The 25,097-nt window shown below is 47.0% G+C and overlaps 1 protein-coding gene across 2 annotated transcripts in view; it reads right to left on the bottom strand.

Annotated features, from left to right (window-relative positions):
* The window catches only part of LOC146205520 (LIM domain-binding protein 2-like), a 300,230-nt gene that overhangs the window by 175,814 nt on the left and 99,319 nt on the right, over positions 1 to 25,097 (bottom strand). For both annotated transcript variants that reach the window (XM_084590235.1, XM_084590236.1), the window contains exon 2: positions 19,823 to 19,933. In XM_084590235.1, the coding sequence (XP_084446361.1) occupies positions 19,823 to 19,837 (15 nt within the window). In that variant the 5' untranslated portion in view covers positions 19,838 to 19,933. The remainder of the gene's footprint in view (positions 1 to 19,822; positions 19,934 to 25,097) is intronic.

Below are 25,097 nucleotides of genomic sequence, written 5' to 3'. Positions count from 1 at the left end.
CATGCCGCCGAAATCGACTGTAATGCTCCGCTAGATAACTTCTACGCCATACTCGAGCGCAGAGAGACTGGGACGTGGCTGACACTGCTGTGCAAACGCTTAAGAATGTCGATAGTCAGCTAAAGCAAAGTCTTTTCTTTCTTTTCTTTTGCAAAATTTCATCTTTTCAAGGGCCTATCAGCCGCATATTTCGACACATTTTCGGCAGCACAGGTAGTTTATTATTAATAATAATCTGTTAAAACAATGCACGAGAATGATAGCACAGGTCAACTGATGTATCACGCGCACATCCCTGCACTCCCAGGTTCGGAGACAGACTGCAAACATAAAAAGGGCGAAACTGCCTTTTGTCCTCAGACACCTTGCTCAATGGGCTTCACGTGAATTGTGCAGCAGCTGAATGCAGATCATGCGTTTATTTCGTTGTGCTGTGTGCACATGCGACTTCAGCTTCAGCCTGCCCACTTGGAGAAGCCTATCCCCTGGAGTCCTGCTCCTGCTTACCTATAGGACCCAGCAGTATTTATTCTTTTAGAGCGAGAGCAGTATCTCTTACGGCTCATGAGGGTTCTGTCCCCTTGGAGAAACTTCAGGGAAGCCGCTGAAGCTTGTCCGAGTGCGCAGTATAGTATCTGGCATTACGTCACAGCGCGGAGAGACGGAGATGTAAAAGGCGGTAGCGGGCATGGCGTCAAGTCATACCAGTTCTACCGGCTACACGTATACCCAGTGCTGCTACCGTCCCGATTCACTACGATGAAGTCGCAGCAGGAGGAAAAAAGCCACGCGATGTAACGAATAATTACACCTTGGGTCTACTATCGCTATAAACCGTAATGTTCGCTGAAAGTTAACATTAATCTAAACTGATTAACGTGGAAACTAGGCGTGTTGGTACATCCGGCGTGATCGTCAATGCTTGCGCAAATAGGTCAGCTCTTTTTCAGAAAGAGCGATAGAAGCGGAACTAACACATGCTTCTCCCCGACTGCATATCAGCTCCGATTCCAAGATTTCTCGCGGTACACGTTGTTTGTTCTTTTTTCTAATAACAGTGCTAGCAAGATCCGGGGAACAGTCCTCACAAATAAGGCAGTGGGTAGCCAGAAAACCTTCAACATCTTTTCCGTAACGGGCATTTTTTTACGTTGTTGGCGTGTTCTCTCAACCTGTCGTTCACGCATCTTCCACATTTGGCCGACATAAGTTTTTCCACAGTTTAACAGAATTTCGTAGACTACGCCTTCTGCGCATTCAACGAAGGGTCGCCGGTGCTTCTTGCTTCAGTTCCTTTGCTTCGTTGTCTCTGTATTAGTCATCTCGCACAGCTTTGACAGCTTGTGAGGAGTTATTCTAACTATATGTTAGATGTTAATCTAAACTATACAGCGCCGCTTAACCGGTATCTTTCTACATTTCAATCAACCAATTCTCACTTCTAGCAGGGACACCAAGCCACAAGTGTCAAATGCACGAAATAACGCCGACGGGGCTTTGGACGGGGGATTTGGTGCGCTCGCGAGAGCTTTAGAATAGGGGGTTGCCGCATCTAGGTCAACTTGCACCGCCTTTTTGCTCGAAAAATGACACGCAAAAATTTAATTTCCACCCTTATTTACGCAGAAAAACATGAAGCAGACATACATAATGCAAAAAACGTCTCATGTGAAAGTCAGTCGCAACCGATCTCTTTTTTACGTCAACCACAAAACTGTTAACAACTCACGCTTCCTGATGTTCTGTCGCCATGGCGACGAAACAATCCTTACTAATTAAATCTGTCAGCTATCCGAATCCAGAAAGAATCTTACCATTTGCGACGTTTTATCGCTGCAGTTATGTGGCACGGTTATCTTGAGAAAAAAATAAATAAAAACCGCGCGCCATATTCATTTGCCGCGAACGCGCGGCACAATGAAAATACACCCACGAATTCGCGATGAGACAACGCTTCGCCCAACGCCGCCATATTGTCCGGCTCTATCCGTCGTTTGAGGCACGTTATTTCGCCAGCTACCTAACTCGAAAACTAACGCGTTCTGCGCGTTACCACTGGCGCCCGCTATTAGCCTATCCCCATGACCGACAGGGCCACCTTATTCGAAAACTCTATAAATGCGTGAGCTCTCAACTACACAAAACAAATTACTTTGGAAGGGGAATTAAATTACATCACGCGCCGCTAGCGGAACAATTACACGAATGTAATTAAATTGCATAAGCGATTACTGCTTACAAAAAGTAATCGATTATTTCCGTAGAGTAATGCAACTGCTCTTAAATTACTTCTTGATTTTTATGCATAGAAAAGCTAAGCAGAGTATGAAGGAAACAACTTCTGTCGCGACGCGCTCATTTTTTCACCTCCTCGCCAAAATTCCATCCAACAATCCCCGCCATCCTATATCCTAATGTACGCGCCATTACTGACAGGATAAGGCAACGGCAATAAAACCACGAAAAGAGAAACACGATCGAACACTCGTCACTTTCACTGTTCGCAAGGCACAAACAAGCGGCCACCGCATTGCTGCCAGGACTTGTCTCCAAAATTAAGCCCTGACGTTCGACAAACAAATAGCATCGCTAGGACTCACCAGCCTGGTTAAGCGTATAGTCTTGAAGCGAGAATGTGCTCGCGTCATAGGTATAGAAACAGTTGTACTGCTTTATAGTTACGCAAGAGCACTTAGCTTACGCAAGCAAACCACTTATTCACTCGGACCACGGCAGCACTTGAACGCGGCGTAAGGCTATGGCGACTACGAGTTGGAACGCAGCTGTACTTGAGCGAAAATGCTGCTGACATGTGTTTGCAAGCTGTCTCGAGACGGAAGACTTCGAACAGGACCTGCACCGGAACACAGCCAAATGCTTAACAGACAGTTCGTATAGTGTACTAGTGCCATACTATCTGGGCCTGTGAACGCTCGATCGGCTATGATTTGAGTTGTCGGATAAAACCAACGAGACGCGTTTGTATGCTTCCTTTAGAATACGCGCAAACACCAGCGAAAACAGAAAAAAGTGGTGCGCTAACAATGAAGTGCGCGCCGAAAATCCACGGTGTGACAGCTGGGTGATTCCACGAGAGACCAAACTGCTTACATATTTCAAGCTTTTTTTTTTAATTAGCTCGGTTGCTTGATATATTATGCACATATTGTTCAGTAGGATAAGAGTTAAAGTTAGTTTTGTGAGAAAGCTAGTATTTTGCAGCAGTAAAAAACGACAATGTAAACGAACGACGTCGTGTTAGAGTTGCAATGCCCAGCGATATAACGTATACATTTTGCCTGCTGATAGGAAAAGCGAGAAAAACAATTAGGGGGACACTAAAGCTCCGCCGTTAAAGGTTATTGCGCGATAGCGTTTCACACACACGGACATGTTTCTTTTTTCTTCACCGTTTTAAGCTATTGAAATTTTTATCTTTTTGTTTCTTTGATTTTTACTTTCTTCCTTTTCCCTTTTATTTATTTTTTGTTATTTTATTGTTTACGCCTACACTTAGCTACAGCAAACATTGGCATTCTGAGCAGTTTGAAAAAATACAAGAAGCATTCAAATGTGTCAATTATTTACATTAATTAATTGATAAATTACATTCTAAATTTTCTTAACATTATCAAGCATTGTTTTGTTTTTCATTCTGAGCATTTTGATACCTCTGAACAGTCCTACCCAAATTTTTTCATTTATTTAATTCATCAATTAATTAATTACAATGATTTAATTAAGCCGTCATCGCCTAGTATGAATACATGACTGAAGGGAAACAGCCACACCTGTGAAAATAAAAGTTGAGGGGATGAATTCTGCGCCTCTTTCTGCTGTGGCATGCTGCGCCTTCTTTTTCTTTTCTCATAGGCGTTTCACCTTAGAATACATTTTGGCTTTTTCTTTTTGCCCCCGATCATTCAATGTTCTTTTTTAAAGTATACCTATGCTGTGGCAAGCATTTGCATACCTTTTCCAAGCTTCCTGTTCACTTGGGAAAAGCAGGTCGTCCTTTCGTTAAGAACATCTGAAAAGAGCCTTGACTAGAAAGTGGAAGTGTAAAACCTCTCGAGCAAGCACATATTGGAGAATTGAATTAGCATATGGGTAACATTTTTAGCAGTGTGCTTGCTGTGTTTGCGCCTTCATTCAGTTTCCAGTTTTGACAGCATTGTTGACACAGTATAATGCAATAACTTCTTTCGTATTATTTTCACTTTCGCCTAAAGACTTTGTTTGTCAAATGGTGAGAAAAAATAGGGGCGTTTTTTTTTTTTTTCGAAGTTTCTTTCGGTGTTTCTCGTTCTTCCCTTTGATATACGACAAATAACTTTAGTATACATTTTTGTTCCTTGAGTGCTGATCTATTGCGCGATTTTGGAAGATGTGACGTATAGCCGTGAAGGAAAAAAAAAAATACTGGAAATTATCTCACTTCTGCCTTGTCGCGTATTTGACATTTTTTTCTAGAAAGCGGCGATTTCCTCATAGCGTCGTCGGTAATATGCCTGCCATGCTCTGGTTAACCTTTGGTAATTGACTGGCAATTGTATTAATCGTGGCTTGTATATACCGATTCGTAGGAGATTGCAAAGTGGCGAAAAAGCGCTATGCGTGAAAACTTTGCCTCTACCCCGACGTAGTCATAATGGTTAAGGCGAAAGCCTGTAATGGCTCATGACTCGCCAGCGTGTCCATGTGTTCGCGAGATTCCGCCAGACTGTGACGTCATCACCTGGTGACATCATTACCAGATCAGGAACTGATGTCATGCTGACGTAACATCCGGTCAATAGACGACTCACGCATATACGAAGTTGGCCCCGCCGGGCGTCCGATCCAGGCGTCCGTGAGGCGCCTTTCATTTGCCGCTTCCCCGAATGCCGCACCACACAGCATACAGATTTCGCGGGATTCCACTTGTCAGTCATCCTGATGACGTCATCAGCGCTTTAGCCAACTGCGCCTGGACCGTGACACGCGCATCATAATTCTCCTTGCCTGCAATGAGGATGATAGTAGCGAAATTCCGCGAGTGACAGATACGGCGCCTTTCCTTTCCTGTAAACCAATTACAGAACGCCGGTGCACTTTGATGCGTTCAGCGCAACGCTGGTTGCGCTCGACAAGGGGCGCGCGACGTACCGTGTGCAGCAGCAACGCTCAGGCTTTAGCATTTCTTCACTGCAATTTCTCCATTGTTCTCAGAATATTTTACCCCGAATATTAGCATAGTCACTTAACAAATTTCACTATTGGCCTAATGATCAAAGTGTGCATAACATGAAAGTAACCGAGTAAATTAAAATCTGAAGTATTTAGTATACAGTTTGATTTCCTCGTGGAATCACCCAGCTGTCGCTTCCTTCTGAGCCTTTTCTGGTGGTGGTGGTAGTAGTTTATTAATAAATAATCAAAAAGAAGGAAAAAGCGTGTTGCGGGCTGCGGCAACTGGTATCTAAAATCTGAAGCACAAGAGCGGCGGCCGGCGAGACAGAAAAGGGGATAGGGAGAGGATATCTCTCTCTGCAAAACTGTAGAAACGAAGGTCTCCGCCACTTTGCCCGATTAACACAACAACAAGACGGTATCGAGCAAAACGCTGGTTAACTGACTTTACACGAGGCACATATGAATCCGCTGCGCCACGCAAGCGACAGCCGAATGTTTCGTTCCCCAGGCCACAGCACGCACTTCGCCGTTATGTCAATTTCGGCGTAAGCCGGGAGAAGTGAGCTCTCGCAGTGAGCATGCATCGAGAATACTATACGAGGCGGTTCGCTGGCTGCAGCTGGCGAACACGACGGAGTTTCCTTCCGAAGCGTCGGAGTGACTCAAATGTTTTCTTTCTTTTTCCAACCACGAACCGGAAGCGGCGCGCACCTAAATGTATCTGAATGGTAATGGGCGGTCACAGCGCACGTTACATATACAGGCGTCTCTTCGCGTGCATGCGCTGGATCAGGTGGAGGCTATATAGCGCAGTGGGGCCGAGCCTTGTCGGCAGTCACTAATGCTGAGACAGCGTTTTTCACTAACCGTCGAATAGTGGAGCTAAGACGTTCTATAAGGAGAGGAAATGCCCTTCGTCCTTTATAGTTGATCGCGAATCGTTTCTGGTGAGCGACGGCAAATAACAAAGAAATGGGCGAACGCGTTGTCTACAACGGCTTACACCTAAGGAGGAGGAGGAGGAAGTAAGCAAGTGAAAGTGCTCACCGCATTCAAGTTGAATGTATTTCTGGATCTTATTGTTTCACACTCGATACCTTCAGTGCCAAGGTTATTTTCAGTATTTAAAATAAATTAGGCTGAGCGTGCCGAATCTACACTCGGACTAACGCAAGCGACAGTGGAAGGCTGCGGGTCATTTTTGACCACCTTGAGCCACTGAAAATTTCCGCTCAAGCTATAACAGGGAAGCGCTTCGCTGAATAAACTTACACTACGGTGTCCGTTCGCAAAGGGCCCGGCTATATTTCATACCTCAGAAACCTACGGTTCGAAAATCCCCTACGTTATTTGCCTTCTGCTAGAGGAGGTGTTCCACTGTCCATGCATCACCGAGTGGACTTGAGGGAGGTCGCCACTCAGACATTCTTGATGTCCTGCCAGCCGCCTGAGCTCACACTTTTTTGGGGTCACGGGCGCAGAAATGCAGGACGGCGTTCGGCGCGAGAACTGCCAGCGGTAGCAAATTTAATTTCTGCTGCTGCTATAGACCGCACCACTCTCCGCGCGCCAGCACTCATGGATTCCGCGTTTACGTCATAGTTTGTGCAATTTTTCCCATCTACGTAATAGGGGAAACCGAGTTTGATTAAAACCAGTGAACAAAAAAAAAAAAACAAAAAACAAAAAAGAAAACCATCTACTTTCGAATCGAAATAGCAATGCAAGCATCTTTCGCTGTCGCACAAGCGAAAACAAAGCCACGAGGTGCCCAACTATTGGATTTTGCTACCATACAAATTGTGACAGAGGTGTCGTCAGTGTCCCTTTAATTTGAGCCTCCATTATCCCACACACATATTTATTATCACACAGCAGTAAGCTACCAAATTCAGGCGATATAGATATAAAGCACCCACTTAAACCAATCCGTATATAAGCGTGCCTGCATGCGCAGCCTATACGAGCCGTGTGTCTGAGTCGCACCATTACCATCGTCGTTAAATTTATTATATTATTAGTATTAACTAGCACCATCACTAATCACCATACTTGCATTGCCTACCAATGATTTCGCACGACATCAATGTTCATACAGCTCGTTGACGGGACAAACTAACGAAAAGTGATCCAAAGAAAGCGCATGCGTGTGTCCCTTTCATTCCCATCCAATCGTCGCACTAGCAGCCTCATTGTTCAAGTGAGCACACAGGGAAAAATACAAGAGACACTGCAAAAAAAAAAAAAAAAGAAAGCCTACAGGTGATTATTCATTTTTACGCTGTTATTCAACGCGACATCAATTAGGAAGCAATAATCAGTTTGAAAGCAGAATAAGAGGCAAACTAGATGACGCCGGAAGGGTAAAAAAACACTACCTCCGCTTGTCACGTTCAGCACTTTACGAACCTTTCCTTCCTCCATGTTACGAACCGAGCTACGCGGCTGCTGTCCACTCTTTAATTTGAGTGTGGAGCCTAACCATAAGCTGTGTGGAGCCTAACCATAAGAGTGTTCGCCAATACCACCCTCGAACGCGCCCGCCCTAAGGCTGTATTCCAAAAGGCTTCATTACTGATCTCCGATTTCTGATCCATATAGTTTTTCTGCATTGATCACTGCAGTTTGGTGAACAAGCCGCAGATTTCAAGTGGTCGTGTAGTGAGCAGCTCTGAGTCACTGGTGACCGCACCTCGGAAGTGGTGCATCATGACGCAGCCAGTAGTTCGCCGGTGCGTGCCTCAAGTGGCGGGCGGCTACCTTCTCATTTCTGAGACTGGACGGTTGCTGCTTTTGTCTGTCGCTGGCGCCTCGCTGACGTGATGGCATATGAAATGGAAAAGGGGTATCCATTTCAAACGGATCCTTATAGACTATACGGCCCCTAGTTGTCAATTAAGCCCCTGCGGAAACTGCACTGTGAGCATTAGCAGTGCAGCGACGTTTTTTGATATATTTACTTTTTGTTACTTTTTAATGTGTTTATATTATAGTATTTCAGTTTGATTTCATTATTTGTTATTTCGTTTTTATTCTTATTTACCGCTGTCATTAATTACCATCGTCGTTAATTTTATTATATTATTAGTATTAACTACTACCATCCCTCATTACTATTTTACATAGCCTACCAATGATTTCGCACGAGTAATTGGTTTACAGGAAAGGAAAGGCGCAGTATCTGTCACACTTTCTCTGTGGACACCTCTACTACACCGCACTAAGGTTCGCATACATAGTCGTGGCTTCATTTTTTGCGTCCACGGTATGGCTTCACCAAACATAGCCTAGTAACGCTTTTCCATTAAAAAGAAAAGAAATCCCGTGTTCTGTTCAAAGTTTTCCCGCTTTAGACGAATTGAAGTGGCGTACATGTGCAGTGCGATGTCAGCGCACGTTAAAGATTCCCCGCAGCCCTCTGCTACGGTACCCCTTTCTCTCTTTCCACATTATCTCCCACCTTTCTCTCTCCCCTTACGGCGCGGTGCAGGTGTCCACAGAAACAAATGTGACAGATACTGCGCCTTTACTCTCCTATGTATCAATTATTATTATTATTATTATTATTATTATTAAGTAGGTACAGTACGTCAGTACATACGGCTAACTGCGTCCACAACATTCACCCCAGAGGAAACGGACAATGCGCGTTCGCGCAGTTCCAGCGCTACATGGCAGACAGAATAGAGCCTGCCTTCTCGGTCTCGGTCACTGGAGCTCGGTTTGCAGCGCAGCACCTGCCGCCGCATAGCAAACCAGGGCTCGCGGCGAACGTCTCTTCCAGGGGGTGGCGAGGCGCGAGACTGCAGGTCAGTGCCGGGGGCAGCCAGGCCGATATTTTCCGCTGCGTGGCGACGGCCATTCCCGCGCGGCCAGCAGGTGGGGCCGCCGCCGCCGCAGCAGCAGCAGCAGCACCAGCCGGTACAAGGTATATGTACAATGGTAGCGAAGGCTGGGCCCAAAAACGGTCCAGTGCGACAGCAGCACAGCCACTTTGGGGGGGCCAAAACACTTAGATAATGAAATTCAAAAGCACAAATAAAAACGCTATAAAACAACATAACGAAATACACATTTTAATGCCACGTTTTATAAAATAGGTAAACTATTTTAGCAAAATATTACTCCCCATTTTTAATTTTTTGCAACGTTCTTGTTACGCCCCCTGTTGATGAGTGTGCGGTGCATTTGCAGCTTGACTTTGCAGGCCTTGTTTCGGCACCCAGCCACAGTGGCCGCGGGAGCTCACGAAGCGGTTTCTTATCGCCAGTCTCGAAATGCCCCTTTTGCGAAGTTTTCGTCGTCCTTGCGCGTCGCGTCTCTGTCACCGTTTTGTAAAATTTGCACCCCGCCGCACCGCTGCGGCAGTTTTCTCGGTTTTTGTCGTTTCCTTCGACGTGCGGCCAGTGCGGTCTTTTTCCGTCTTTGCACGCTTCGCGCTGTTCTTTTGAAGCGCTTAGCGCTTTATTTCAAGATGAGCTTGCGGCGTGTGAAGAAACGGTGCGCCGTGGCACATTGCGACAGCATGGACAGTGGCGTCGGTGTCAAGCTACACCGCTTCCCGCTGGACTTTCACAGGTGAGCTGTTGTCAGTGTCGTCTGCTACAAGGCGTCTGCTCTAGGTATGCTCCGAATGCTTTCGTTGGGCTGTTTCTTCTGTTTCTGTTTGTTTGGGCTTCTGTTTCTGTAACCAGTTCGTGCGCACGTGGCTTCATTTTTTCGGTGATATTTATGTAATACACTACAGGGCACACACTTTAAGTGCTGAGCTGTGCGAAGGAGGCCCCCCAGGCCCACCATTTGTCTGATTTATGGTGAGTTTCATGCAGCCGGCTATCACCAGCGTTAACTTGATACCGGGCTCTCAGGAGCAACCACGCGCATGCCACTGACCGGAAGGCCAATTTAAAACCAATTGTGCTGCCTGACAAGTCTGAGCACAACACTGTATAGTTTTCCAACACCGCGAAGCCAATTTGACCCTCGCAACTGGTAGTATCAAAATTCAGCCACGTGTATATGCGCGGCCTTGAGGGTGCTTTAACTGAATTCACTCAGGAGTTACTGCCTGTCTTCTTATTGCTGTCCTGCATATGCATGACCGTTAGGGTAACTTTAAACGCACTTCATTCTCGTCAATCTTAACCATAGAAAAGTATAGCTACCCGCATGCCATGAGGACGAGCGTACGTAACCGCACTCTTAGGCGCTGAGAGCTTGGGGCGAGCATTTACTACCATAGTTCAGATATAATGGAAATATAATGTACTGCAGTTAGCATTGACAGGAATAATGACGCATTGGCGTTTGGAGTATGCAGTATTCCTTACGGCGCAATTGTGAATAACGTGCACGTTGCATCACGTCCAGGTGCCGAGCGTGAGCGTGGGTGCTACCACAACGTCAGCCTGGAGAAGAAGACACCATGACAGCTGCGAGACTTGCGGGGTTTTTTTTCAAGCACTTCGAACCGTCTGCGTATCTGTCGTCAAAAAAGCTGCGACCCGTGTTGATGCGCCTACTTATGTCATGTCATGTTTGCCTCAATTGAAGCAGCACTGTCTTCTATGCTTTTCAATTTCCTACCTGGCAACGTTCGTGGAACTGCAGGGCTTTTTTCTATCCGCACTGTGACCATTAAGATGAATAGCCAGCTTAAAGAAACTACTGCTTGAACTGCCTGTGACGTGTATTTTTTGTTGGTGTGCTTTATCACTGTATTTGTTTGGTTGCTGTAATAAAGCATGAACATGAAAACCATACTTGCCGTGCACTGTATTGCAAACTGTGCACTTGAGCCTGTGCTTTGTGCATCATACCTTGTACTCAAAAGTAGTAGCACCAGTATTTCCACAAAGGTTTCCCCTACGAATCATGCATGATTGCATTCTTAGCCAGCCAAGATAAGCCAGCGTCTGAAAGTGTTGCTGCCTTTCTATGCTGCCTTCTTTGCCAGTAACTTTCATTGGGTTCCGAATTGCACATTACCAAGGCCATAACTAGCAGGAACTCGAGCACATTTGACTGGAAAAGGTTGGTGCGCACTGAAAGGCAACCTTCATGAGATACCGGCTTGAAAAGGCGGGTTCTTTAAAAAGACCACTTTAAAATTCGCTCTAAAAACATACGTATGCGTGACGTCATTCAACGTCACTCATACGTAGTTGCCCCCCAATATGGCGGTGCCCATGAGCCGCCATTTTTTGGACCAATGGGAGCCTATGGAACCTTCGCTACCATTGTACATATACCTTGGCCGGTATATCAGAAGGCGCGTTCCACCATCTCATCGCCTCGGACCGCCGCTTTCCCCGGCGGCGGTGGCCGGGCGGTAATAGCCGCTTTTCCTTCTCCCGAGGCCCCCATTGATCAGCGGCGCGCGCGGGGGCAGCTCCTAATTAGCGGGGCCGCGGCCTGAGTCCCCAGGAGCGCGAGGCCCCGATGCATCATCGGCAGAGCCGCGCGGCCGATCAAAGCGGACCCGGCGCGCCCACACCAGACGCGCCGTCATGCGGCGCCGGCGGCAGCGGCAGACCAAAAAGGCTCCGTGATGGGCAGCTGCCGCCTGCGCGCAGACCGATCGCCAGAAAGAACGGCGTGGTTTAAATTTCGCTCGTATGAGGTGAATGCGTGTACTCGCTGCAAGGGGGCTGTAGCGTCTCAGCGACTCGACTAACGAGTGACCGGCGCGTGATCCGGTAAAAGAAATTAACTACGCGCTCAGTTGATTTGGAATCGCTTTCCGGGAGTAATTTTCTTGTTCCAGACGCGCCGGAAAAACCAACTCAATGGAAAAGCAAGTGAAAAACAGAAGGCGTTCTTTATCGTTATCGTTTGAACTCGGATGGTGGTTTTACAGAGTTGCCACTGCGTTCTACCCGAATGAAAGATTCCTCTCGCAGAACCATTCGGCCCATAAATGTCCGCACATTACAAGAGGCGTTGCAATACGCCAAGAGAACGCATTCTGAGGAGTCGGCTAGGCTTAAACACCTCTTTTTCTCCACCACCTCGTAGACGCCTGCAACCCTTCGCCACGCTACCACGTTTCCATCAGGATGCGGTTTCGAATCACTCCGTACGCCTCACGGATACAGCTGACCAAGCAGTTTGCAAAACTTTCGTTTATTGGAAAACGTTAACAGGGAACCTGTCACACGACACACGCAGCACGAATGGCAGTAACGAGCACGTTTAATCAATTCGATGCTTCCTCCACCCGATGAAAAAAAGAAAATATTGAGCGCAGAATCGCGCGCGCCCCGGCATGGTCTCTAATTAAGGCTTCCCCTGGCGTATACCGTCTGTAGTCAGACACTGCGTTTGCCGTAGTTACCCTGCAGCCGCTCGCTTTATGGATTGCCACTGACGACAACGCGTGACAGAGGCTGGCCTTGTAACTAGAGATTTAGAGGCTCCTTCCAGTTTGCCGCATATAAAGCAGAGAGCTGTCAAGTTACTTCTTTGCACAAATCGAGGAAGGCACATAAGCTCACCAAATCAGCTAGTGTTTTTGTGAACTAGACCGTGAGGACAAGCTCGCGGGGTCCATGTATGAGCCGTAAGCAGCGCAAGGGAGGCGCTACTTTTCTAATTTATTACCTCTGGGCATAGCTTAGCTGCACGCGCCCTTCCTTGGACATGTTGGCACGCTGACACCTTCAGATACAGCGCTCATACGAGGCGATGACGTAGCAACGAAAAATAACTCAAGGCACAACGTGTCCAATCAATTTGCTTAAAATCTTTTTATCCACTTCCACTTCTTGGTTGCAATTTTTTGTTCTCTACGAAACTGCGCTCCGTGCAGCAGCAGCAGTCGCTGGAAAAAAAAAAAAAAGAAAGAGAGAGAGAGAGAGAGATGGTTCCGTACGTTGTTCAAGTACCAGCCATTGAGCACCCTAAACAAGCGACACAGTGCTGGTAACATGTCGTGTTACACATCTCGGCGCAACAGGCCGCGTTGGTGTGACGTTACCGCATGCAAATGCTTCGGTGCATGCATGTTTGAATAGGCTTTCTACTGCGGAGCGCATAAACATGATTATGTGTTTCCAACGCATGCACAGGGTCCCAGCGCGCGACGCAATGGTGTGAGCAGCTACAACGAACACGGTGATTTACGCGGCAAGAGAAACCGTAGTGAATAACGCGACCTATATGTTGCGCGGAAATGCTTGATCAAACAATGCTGCACGGTTTCCATCCACCGAAAGCGAAGGCATTGTTGTAGTGTAAGTGCGAATAGAGGTAAACGGAGAACGAAGTGCACTGACAACGAAGTGCAGTGTATGTATTCCGTCGCTCCGCTAGACGTTGGAAACTTACTGTTCGCTTCTCTAGTATAGCATACTCCTAGAATGGAAATTCTAGCAGCTGCTTGCATACAAGATGCAGTCGAAAGCAATGCAAGTCAACGCACCGTGCCTTATCACAGCGAGTACCACTGACAATGGTCGTCCACTAACCTAATCATGGCTTAATTTAAATTAGCACCTTTGTGAACAGCACAGCGGAGCGTATAGGTGCCTCCTTCCCTTCTGGAAAAGCCGTTCCTGGCTGTTAATTGCTATCAGCGCGTATTCAACCCTGCCGGCACTTTCGCCGCCTTTGCGAAAAGCAATCAGGATGCCCATACCGCTTCTTAATTATGCCATCACATGACTTATTAGACTTCTAGCACAGGGCGTATACCGCCACCGCAGCCGCGTAAAGCGTAATAGAGTCGAACTCTGAGCTAGTTGGTCACACATCTCTTGCTATGGCACGCTACATGGCAATATCGGACAAGTCTGGCAATAATCTCGCTGTGCACTGCAAAGACTGCGTTGGTTGTAGAGACCAAAAATGTCCGGCTGACCTTCACAATGTTAAGGTTATGAAAAGGATGGAGGACAAGTTAGCAAGGGAAGTTTTTGAAGCATATGCAATCTGTGACTTGGGAGACCAATGTGTCAGTATGCCATCAGCGGTTTTGTTGAAGAAGGAAGTAGAATTTTTGCGCAAACCGGCAGGATGTTAAAGACAAGGAGGAAGTTGGCTGCAGACGTGAAGTGAAGGAAGAAGATGAGCGGTTTCTAGTTAATATAGTTGTCAGTGCAGTGCGTGCCTCTTACGCTTTGTGTTGTTACCTGCTCTGCTGCCTTCTTCTAAGAGAGGCGTAAAGCGTGGTGCCGCTGCGCAGGTCGCCCACGTGCCAAATGTCGGCCATCTGCAGGTGCACATCCGTCGCCCCGAGACGGTGTATACGTATCAGTGGCGGTATGCATCATGCTAAAAAGAACTGTAAATTATGGATAATTATGAACTTTAACGTCTAGATGCGACACGCGAGCTACCGGGGGCGCCGCAGTCGAGATCTCCAGCGAGGCGCGCGTGTCGAGGCACCCCACCCGGTGTTCTTGGGTTGCATACGGGTGCCTTTCGCCGCGTTTTCTGTGCGACTTTGGTGCGCGCGCACGCACGCACACAAAGAAACAAGCCTCTACAAGTCAATTACTATCCATACCGATCACGCATGCCCAAGTCACGAACGTACACACAGCCGGCGAGGACCCGAGGCAGCAGGATTGACGTCGCTCCTTCAGCTCCACATTTTCAGGGGTGACGGCAGCGTTGTTACGTTTCGAAAATACGGTATGTGAATTTACTACGCACACCCCACGCTCCGCTCTATAAGAGCAAATTCAAGTATTCTTGTGACGGAGGCTACTGTCCTGTTGGCCATAGCCACGGCAGAGACGGAGGGCGGCATTCGTTATGGATTCCACTCAGCGGCTGCTGCTGCTCGTATAGCCGTGCGCCTGGGCAGAACTGCACCACGTAGAGCTATCGAGAAATCGATACAGCAGCCAACAACGATGCACCATAAGCTCGAGTTACGAATGCATACATAGAGTGGCCTTTTTACCAACTCTTCCGTGAAGCCGCCCGGCAGTAGAGAAAGAAGATGAGGCGGGGCGGTGCAAACCTCCGATGCAGCAGCTCTAAACGATAGCGCAATATTAAAAGTGAAATAAACTCAGCAGCACTCCACGCGCAATCATCAGCGCAATAAAGGGAGCGTGAAACTGCGGCCCACGCCGACAACTAAGGAGAAGGCGTCTTGCGCAACGCTATGCCAAAGCTCCACGCCCCGACTTCAGATATCGAGTGCTTGCGCGTTCGAGCGGCGCGAACGGCACGCGCAAGGAAAATTTAAGTGCTTGAAAACGGTGTTCTCCGAAACGGGAGACAACCAACGCTTCACTGTTTCCACGAATTGCGCCAGCCTACTTTTCACTAAGGCATACCGAAATGTGGCTGGTGCCAGGAGTCATGCAGTGCAAGCATGCCCGATACTAGCCGCCATGTTTAAATATCCGCAGTCTCCAGGCAGGTGACATATGTTTTTTCAGTTTATTGGGGCGAATTCTAGCGGTCGAATCGAGAACGCAATATCCGCGGCGTTTTTCCTTGATTCGCGCCCGAAAATGCGCACGTTCGATTTCGCTCCAAGGTCCCTCTTCGTTAGTGAATTCGAAGAGCCACGCTTTAGAAATCTGGCGACAGAACGTACGATTTTTCTGAGCCAGTCAACCTGAATGTTTCTTAACCACGCAGCAAAACGGGAAGTCGCTTCACGCGTTGCGCAGAGACATTTGGCTTTAGACGAGCACATTGTAAAGAAATTTAATCGAAAAATACCGGAATTTTCCGGAAGCTGTCCAGCCACAAATTTTCTGTTCATCTACGCTTTCTGTTCTTAATTTTTCTTTCCTTTTCCAGCTTTTCACAGTTTACAACTAGCAGAAAATTGCTGTAAATTGACAGAAATGATCTGCGATGCTACTTTTTTTTTGTTTTTTGTTTTGTTTGTTTACTTTTCTGTGCCAAGTAGCACAAAGTGGGCTATGAAGAGGGGGCCCGCACTGGACCCATGGGTGCAGCCCATACGGGCCCCGTGAGAGACTTGCAACTCGTGTCCACAGGGTCCCCGCGTGGGCTGCCCAATTTCACCACGAGCGGTCCCAATTCATACCCGTGTGGGCAGTCCAAATAAGGCTGCCCGCATTTGGCCTAAATATCCGAATGTGGGCAGCATCAAAATCACTAATGGGTTCTACTTATGAACAGGCGGGTGCCGCCCCACTGGTCACTGATGTAGGTTAATCCTTCCAATACGAGAATAATACCGGCCGTTGCTTTACGGAGGACAGCCCGATTTAGGCTGGTCCACGCGTGTCGCCCTCATGGGTTCATTGGCGTTTTCGAGGCTGCCCAGGTCACATTAACCATCAAGTGTGAAATATTGAGCACTATTTCTTTACCTGGTATTCTATACTAAGCAGCATAAGAGCAATTTATTCCCAACCCTTTCATAATATGGGTTGGCCCACAATGCCCCCTAAATGTTGGCCTGGAAATTTATGTCGGCACTCTGTGTCGAATAATAATCACGCAGGGTCGATCCGGAGGTAGTTCAGTACATAATCGTAAAGCGGAACAGTTACTGCTGCATATTTTCTGCCAATACTGCGGAATTAACATAGTTGCCTAGTCAAAAAGATAGTCTTTAGTAACGGCATAGTATGCTTAGAAGAATTTAGAGAAACCTCCCTAAGAGGCAATTACCGGCGCGTATAATATCAATTGCATAAATAAAGTGGCATTCTTAAAATAGAATGAAGAAGTTTCCGTGGTAAGAACGGCTGTGGCCAATTTGGGGCCCACTGCGGCCTTACCGTGCACACAATCAAAATATATGTTGTATTTGCCTGCCAGTACCCCCAAAAAGCCATATGAGGGAAGCGTGGGGGCATGCCCGCTTTTCAGCCCGGCCGCGACCCATGCTGCACCTATTCGGCTTTTGAGCCCATCTTCTATCTGCTTTACGCCCACATTTGCGTCGCATCTGCCCTAAAGTGCCCCGCAACAGACCGATGTGGGAAGAAGAGCGTATGACCACTTTCCAACACCGCAACATCCTATGCAGAAACTATCCAGATTTTTTTTTTCTTTTTTGTGGGCAGCCCCATTCGGGCTAGCCCAGGAGTTTTCTGCATGAAGTCCAGTGGACAGTTCCGTCAGACCTTCCCTCGGGTACCGCTCAAGGGACTCACGTGGGCAACGTGCGGGCATGCCCGTTTTTAGCCCCGCCATGGCTCATGCGGGACCTATTCAGCTTTTTAGTGGGCAGCGCCCCATTTAGGTTAGCCCAGGCTCTTTCTACATAAAGCCCAAATTTGCTTTGAATCTGCCCTAAAATTCGCCACAAGGGACTCTTGAGGGCCAGATGTGGGAATATGTGCTCAGGTCGCCCTAGCCACGTCTATACGATGCCCGAATGGGAAAAACAGGGGCTAGCCCAAATTGGGCTTAGCATGACATGAGGACTAAACTCTTTCCACGCATTTACGTCTCGTTAATATGGAAAGTCGATGTCCGGACAATGCACAAGGAGAAAATGCACAGATACCATTAGGGCCCATGTATTTTTATCGCGTTAATATGGACAGTCATGAAAACAAAATCGTTACACTGCTTCAAAGAGGATTTCCCTTCAGGATTTATAGTTGACAGGCACTCCATGAACGTAGTGCCAATGACTGATTAATTGCCCCTTTTTCGCTTATGGTTTCATATTTTACACTGCGAAGTTTTCAGTACATGCACGTTACGATTTTTTTTTTTTTTTTTTTTTGTAATGCATGAATTCACTTGAGCAAAACTCGGACAGCAGCTTCCGCCTTGTAGAAAGCTGGATTCAGCAACTTTCAGCCGACTGAATCCTGATATGTAGCAGGGGTTCATGGGAGAAATTTGTAGAAGTAAAGTAATTTATTCTTGAAACTCCATCGAGAACAATATGCAACTGCATCACAATATTTTTAAGTACATCGCATTTGAAGCATAACGGTGATTCAGATATGTGCATGTAGCTCATAATTGCTAACTTCGCAAAGAGAAAAAGGGTCAATGAAGAGGTTGTAGATATTCTATAAAAAAAAAAAAAAAAAAATGTTAGCTACGTTGTTTCAAAACTAGCATTTACGTAAAGTGATTTTTTTTCCAGCCGAAAACGACGCCTGGCGCAATAAAAATAAACTTCCCCGTGATTGTGGTGTCACTTTGAAGCCTCGAGACGCGTCCGAGACAACAAAATCCGCTTTTCTGGGCGTGCTCTCTACGATGAAGCTGGTTATACGCACTTAGGGAATGATTTAAAATACCAGCTGGTCACGTGACTTCATTTTTTTTTGAAGGCCTATAAATAGGGTGGCGTAAGTCGTAGCGTGATGAAAACAACGTAGCCAGCAGTTTTTCGAAATCTACAACTTTTGTATGACACTTCTTTTCTCAAGGCGATAATTAGAACAGGTAATTAGTCCTTATTAATAAAGTACCTTCGATGAACAAAAAAAATATTGAAGATTACCACAGGCGGCTCTGGACAGCTCTGAACTGGTTTCACTGGGCTGGGGCCCACCATATTTTTTAAAGCCTTGGTCCGAGTTAGCTGGGACACCCCGTATATTCATTCTTGTTATTTCACATGTTCTTCTGCCTATAGAAAACGATATTGCGCAAAGCTCTAATTTCTCTCGATGAACAGCATTTTTAAGGCGGAAGTCTTACTAACCCCATCACACGAATATCTGCCCGTCGGTGCGAGCAATACTCGATGGCATCCATAATGTTAGCCTTGCAACAGCCGTTCTCCAGCCACCGGAACTGCGAGTGGAGCAACGGCATGCAGAACAGTGTGCATCAGGGAGCCAATATCTCTCCTCGTTTGGTCCACTATACATGCTCATAGCCACCAATAACAAACCTAAATATGGCGCCGTTACCTCTATTTCGTATCGAAATTGTTACGCAGACGTTCTTCGGTCACCACCTTCTTGGTTGTTGCAAAATTTCGCTTCCAATTTAGCATGAATCTACTACTCAAGTAGCAATCAGCGATACTAAATTGAACAGACGACAAATGTACCTGTAAATATTTGCGTTCTAACCGAGGCTTCGGCTGGAAAACAAAAAATTATCGCTTTTTTTTTTTTCTGTCATTGGCGTACAACACATATTCTGTACACAGGAACAGAAATTTTCGTTAAATATACCTCACGCACACATTTTTTAGACATGTGTGTAGTCGCAGAGGTGAGGTGGCCTAACATGTCGCAGCGCAGACCTGCGATCCCCTCATTCGGCTGCGACAGATTATGGCTCGGAGTGCAACCTTCATATCTGCAACCGCCACCATTTGCAGAGCTATACTGGCTGACGCGCCCGTCCTGAGGTTTCAATCTGGTATCGCTCACTATGAAGGTACAGGGGACGTGACATGAGCATCGGAAGAGTAAGAACAACCACTTCTCTCACTTCTCAGGGCTCTGGAAAGTCGGGAGGCCAGCTGCGCAGCTTAGGAAGAGACGGGTGTTGCGATGGCTGCTATACCTTTGACAAACTGCGCGTCGCAAGGGGCTTGTAGCCGGGGTCATAGCACGCGGCAAGCGCCACAGCCGCGCCCGATGCACCCGTTGAGAAGTCGCATGCCTCAGCGTGCGCGCGGGAAAGCAAAATCTGCAGGCAGCAGCAGCAGCGGCGGCGGGGCAAAAATCTGCCCGCGCACGCGGCGGGCGAGAGAACGGCGGCGCCTACTCACCGGTCTTAATCGCATTCCTCGCTAAGCAGAAGAGGAAGCGGCGGGTGGCGACTGGCCGCCTCGGGGCTCATGGCGGGCATCGTCCGGCCGGCCTCCCGGGACGCCGCATGCCTGCGCCACACGGGGGCAACGGGTCAGCCGCGTACTTTGCGCCACGCGTGTCCTGGGGTTGGTGCACACCCTTTTTGTCAGGGGCGCGCAGCGGCGGCTGCTACCGCGCCGGCTGTCCGCCGCCCAACGCCATGAGAGAGCACTCTTACCCCCAGTCACGCTTCTGCCGATTAATTGCGCCAGAGAAGCCTCGTTGCTTCCCGCGAGTCTGCTGTGCCAGCTCAAAGAACCATCCCCCTTGGCTCAATGATTCTGATGAATGGTTCACAACGAGCAACCCAAAAGGCCTAATATTTTACAGGGAAAAACTTCTACAGCAAGCACTTGGGGTCGAAAACAGCATTTTGCAGTTGTTAGATTACAATGAGAGCAGCAAATTTTGAGGCAGGCGGCGGCCTAAGTATCAGAACTACAGCTCTTTTCTTGCTACGCACCTGGAAACAGCGAGACAAACAAAACAACGACACCATACCAACCGAAGAAGTGAGTCAACAACCCCTCCCGCACAGACGTCGTATTAGCAGACATAAAACAACCATTTTTACGCGCACGTCTGCCGAGAGCAATAATGAGTGCATGGTAGACATGCGGCTCCCTTGTGTGCGTCGTATGTGGCTACAGCCACCTCAGCGAATGTCCGTTAAACTAGAGTTACCTTAGCTGTTGTCAGCCTTTACTGGGTGTAAATGCCGCATACCTAAGTCTGTGTTCATGTCATCAGCTTTAGAGAACGTGAGAAAGAATAAAGAAAAAAAAAAGCTTGCGCGTCGGAAACAAGTTTACAGACATAACGTTAAATTGCGTGCAACAGCGCACTCTCCTGCTGGCCATACTAGTGACGAAAAGTCCTGAGAACATTTACCGTAAATAGAAATCAGTTTCGTCGCACTGAACACGCGGTCATACTTGGATTATATTCCGATTTATTGCTACCAACGCTCATACGAGGTCATTGTCGAATTTGGCTTCATGACCACGGAGGCAGTAGAAACAGCGAACACTGGTATCTGTGATGTGTCACGAAGCATGAAATCACTAGTAACATCGCATCGAAGCAGATAAAGAGTTGCAGGGCCCTTAAAAAAGTTCACAGCGTTAAAAAGCAGTAGCTTAGGTGTAACGCTTGGATTAAGGCCAGTAAGGCGTGCGAGAGAGCGCACGTTGAGTCGCAGATACGGGTTCCTGTAAAGACGGCACTGTTGCATTTCAGCCATTACCCCTTGCAAATACAGCGTGCGTTGGATCACCTTACCACGGAATTACACGCACACACACGCACGCACACACACGTGCGCGCGCACACGCACACACACACACACACACACACACACACACACACACACACACACACACACACACACACACACACACACACACACACACACACACACACACACACACACACACACACACACACACACACACGCGCGCGCACACGCGCACACGCGCACGCACGCACGCACACTAAAACAGCAGTAAAAACAAACGCCCTATTCTCGTTCCAGTAGCCAAATGCGATTTGCGCACAGACTGCAGAAGGGATTTCTGGAACATGGCTATAAACCACAACGTCGCGATCTGGAAAATCTGGGAGTTGTTTAGGAAACGTTTGAACAGGATTTATACAAGGTGAGTCCAAGTCGAAAAACTGCGCTCTTATAACATGTTCTTGGACGCAATATCCGCTTCCAAAGAGCGGTCTCCACCTGTTGTAATGTGTAGGGCTCTTTCTGCAACATGGCAAAGAGAAAGAAGAGTGGTGCTAACAGCATTTGCCAGGAACGTGTGCAAACATGCCTTGCCCTTTCGAGGCCGCGGAATACCCGAGGCTCGGTCGGCCGACACTCGCACAAACCATGAGTTAGAAAACAGAAAATAATAATAATAATAATAAATAAATAAATAAAAATAAAAATAAAGCCGAATTAGACCATCATGGGCCAAGAAAGCTCCGCTCGACCGAACTTTTTATCTAAGATGACGGATGTGAGCGAGCCGATTTGAATGGTCAAGAATCGGTATATATTTATTTATTTCAGATACCTCAAGGGCCCTTGGGTGAGGGCTTTACATATATAACGATAATTTTTCTTTCATTTAGTTCCGTTCCTACACTGTAAAATGTTTTTGTTGAAAAATACAGTAATTTTCTGGCAGCTGCCTTGCTAGAAATTTTCTGTTCTGCTATGTTTTCTGTTTTTAATTGTTTTGTGATTTTACAGTTTCTTCTGTTTACAGCAGATAGCAAAGTTTTGTAAATGACAAATTTTATGTTATACGGAGTTTTCTGCTTTTTTTTTTGTCGCAGTTAAAAGAATGATAGAAATATATCTTTTTCTTCTTACTCGTCTTTCATTTCACATGTTTTTATGCCTGTAGTAACCATAAAATTGCGTTAAGCGGCATTTCTTCAATGAAACCATTTTTAAGGCGGAAGCCTTGTTAACTATACATCTCACGAGTACCTCTCGGTGCTGGCAATACTCCATGGCACCCATAAAGTTGGCCGCGCAACAGCCGCTGTCTAGCCACCGAAAAGAGACAAGTGGAAAATTGCATAACATATACCACTGTAGCAGGGAGCCAACCAACAACAGACCTCAATGTGGCGCCACTAGTTACCTTCTTTCGAATCGAAATTGTTACGCAGCGAATCGTAGGACAGCACCTTCGGGGTTGTCATACCATTACGCTTTCTATTCGGAATTTACCTACTATTTAAGTGAACATCAGTTTGCGGTCAAAATAGAACAGACCACATAAATATATCGAATTGTTTGCCTTCCAATCAATGTTTCGGCTGGAAAACAGAAAATTACTGCTTTTTTCGTGAACATATTTCGGTCAATGAAGTGGAACAGATATTCTCTGTACGGGGACAGAAATTTTATTTCGAAATACCTATAATTTCACATTTTTTACAGTGTATCGTTGTCGTTACACCGAGGAGCCAATAGAGAAATCAGTACGGGAAGGGAAGTTCTCGCCGTCCATCTTGTCACAGGGTCGCAGGAACGTCCACGAATAGACGATACTAAAGAAGAATGCACGAAATAATAAACACAGGTATAAAGGGTGAGGCCGGCTTGACAGGGGATTAATCGTGCGGGTGTTCCTGCCAGTACGCAATAACTAGACCAGGTGCAAAAAAAAACAAAAACATGACCGCTGCGCCACCACAAGTGCGCTAGGTGGGCTGCATGAACCTCCTGTGACATGTACAGCCTTTGTCAAAAGTTTAGAGCCCAGAGGGTTTGCTTTTAAGCCTTATATTATGACTTCTTTAACAATTGTGGAAGCCCTAGCCATGGGAGAGGGTAGGACGAAAAATCTTATTGCCTTCAGCAAGTTTGAAAACCTGGAAATACATTACGAGCCACATACGAATATAAAGGGTGTACTCTCACATCGCCTGTCAGCAGTGAAGTAGAATCTATACAGCTGGCGTCAGCAAAAAAGAGACTACAAACTACCCAAGCTCTTTGCGCCTTAGAATGGCTTGTGAATGACCGGCACTTCTGTAATCCGCTCGCCGAGCTATCACGACTACCTACATCCAAAGGCTTGAAACGCTCACAAATCGTTCGGACGCCGAAATACTTAGAAAGTTATCTGGGAAGCAAGCCTGGATACTACAGGACACACAGAAAAAAAAAAATATCATGAACTTGGATTTACTCTTAACATGGGCGTTATCCGCGCGGTCTGAAACTGAAATGTTACTACAAATGCTAAGACGCGAGAGCACGCTGCGCTTCACATTTATTCCGCATGCCCAAGCCGCGATATTTATCAAGCTGTTAGCTCCAATCCCACGGCTTCGCTGGTACCCATATTTACTCAAAAGTGCGTGTATATCAGGGATTTAGCACTGGTGCTATAACCGCAACGGGACGCTGAAAGCATGTGTTATCGCAGTTGCGCATACCGCCTATACCCTATATAAGTCACTACATTATGTCTGACAAAAATAAAAGAAAAGAATCGATATCCTCAGACTAACCCAGTCGAATACTATACAAAACTCTATACAATGCAAAAAAAAAAAAAAAAAAATCTGCGCTTAAGCGAGCTAGATAATGGAGCTACGGAGGATAGTCCCAGTAAACAGGCTTAGTGCATAGTCAAGGCGACAAGTCCTATCAACCCGAACTATTCAATGCCGGACCGAACAGCATACGGAGGAAAAGTGAGCTTTTCTTAGGGAAAAAAAAAAAAAAAAAGGCTCTTGCAGCGAGGTGAAACAAGACTAGCAAGAAAGACGAAAGGGTCCGGCGACAAACTTCAGCGTCGTACAAAGGCAATAAAATCGGAAAAGACAGCTCAGAAGAGGAGACCAAGCTTCGGTTCGAGCTTTCTTCCGACCACGGTTGTTTGCGACGGCGTGAAACGAAAACAAATTTGAAACAGAAAATAATAAAAAAAATGGCTATGTAACGCGACACCGTGCAGACTTGCGAGCGCAGCTCGTCTTGCCATCAGAGCAGAGCGCCACGAAGCCCCGCTGAAAATCGCCTTCACCGGCACCGCGCCGGCCCTGTCGTCGTTAATAGACGGAATAACGGTTTTCGGTTTCCGTACGAAGTGGTGAGGAGGAAACCCCGCGCTAAAAATGGCGATGGACGACAAGGCAACCCGACACGGCCACTGGCTCGAAATTCTTTCCAGTGGAAAAAGTAACCATGCTAGGGGCCCAATTTTATGGCTTCGTTCTCTATTTTGATCTTCAGTAACCCGTCATCCCTCCCCGGTGGCGTAGGCCGCAGCGAACGACACAGATGACAGAAGGAAGGAATACGAATCGAGGTGTTACAAAACTAGACTCCAGAAAGAGGAATATTCGAGAGGGAGCGTTGCCCCGCATATTTTAGTAAGCAGCTTGACTGCGTGCTTTAGACTACACCCCACACGGACAGGATTAACCCGGTTAGCGTAATCGTGGTTATACGGCGGACCAAACCGTGGTTATCGCGAACCGAGCTTGGGACCTCGGACGCGTACAAGCGGGTCTGCTTCAACAATGTACGCATTTACCCACCACTATATCACGTTTAAAGACCTACGCTTAGAGTAGGCGGTGCCACCTAACGTCTTCGGTTACGGCAGCGACAGCGTATACACTCAAGCTTCGTCCTGTGTCTGCAGAATCGTTTACGTGGCTCGT

Source organism: Amblyomma maculatum, chromosome 1 (assembly GCF_055883805.1).
Source record: "Amblyomma maculatum isolate TAMU_Amacu chromosome 1, ASM5588380v1, whole genome shotgun sequence".
In the NCBI taxonomy this organism is placed as follows: Eukaryota; Metazoa; Arthropoda; class Arachnida; order Ixodida; family Ixodidae; genus Amblyomma; species Amblyomma maculatum.
Note: the sequence above shows the minus strand (reverse complement) of the source record. Positions and strands in the feature narration are given on the sequence as shown.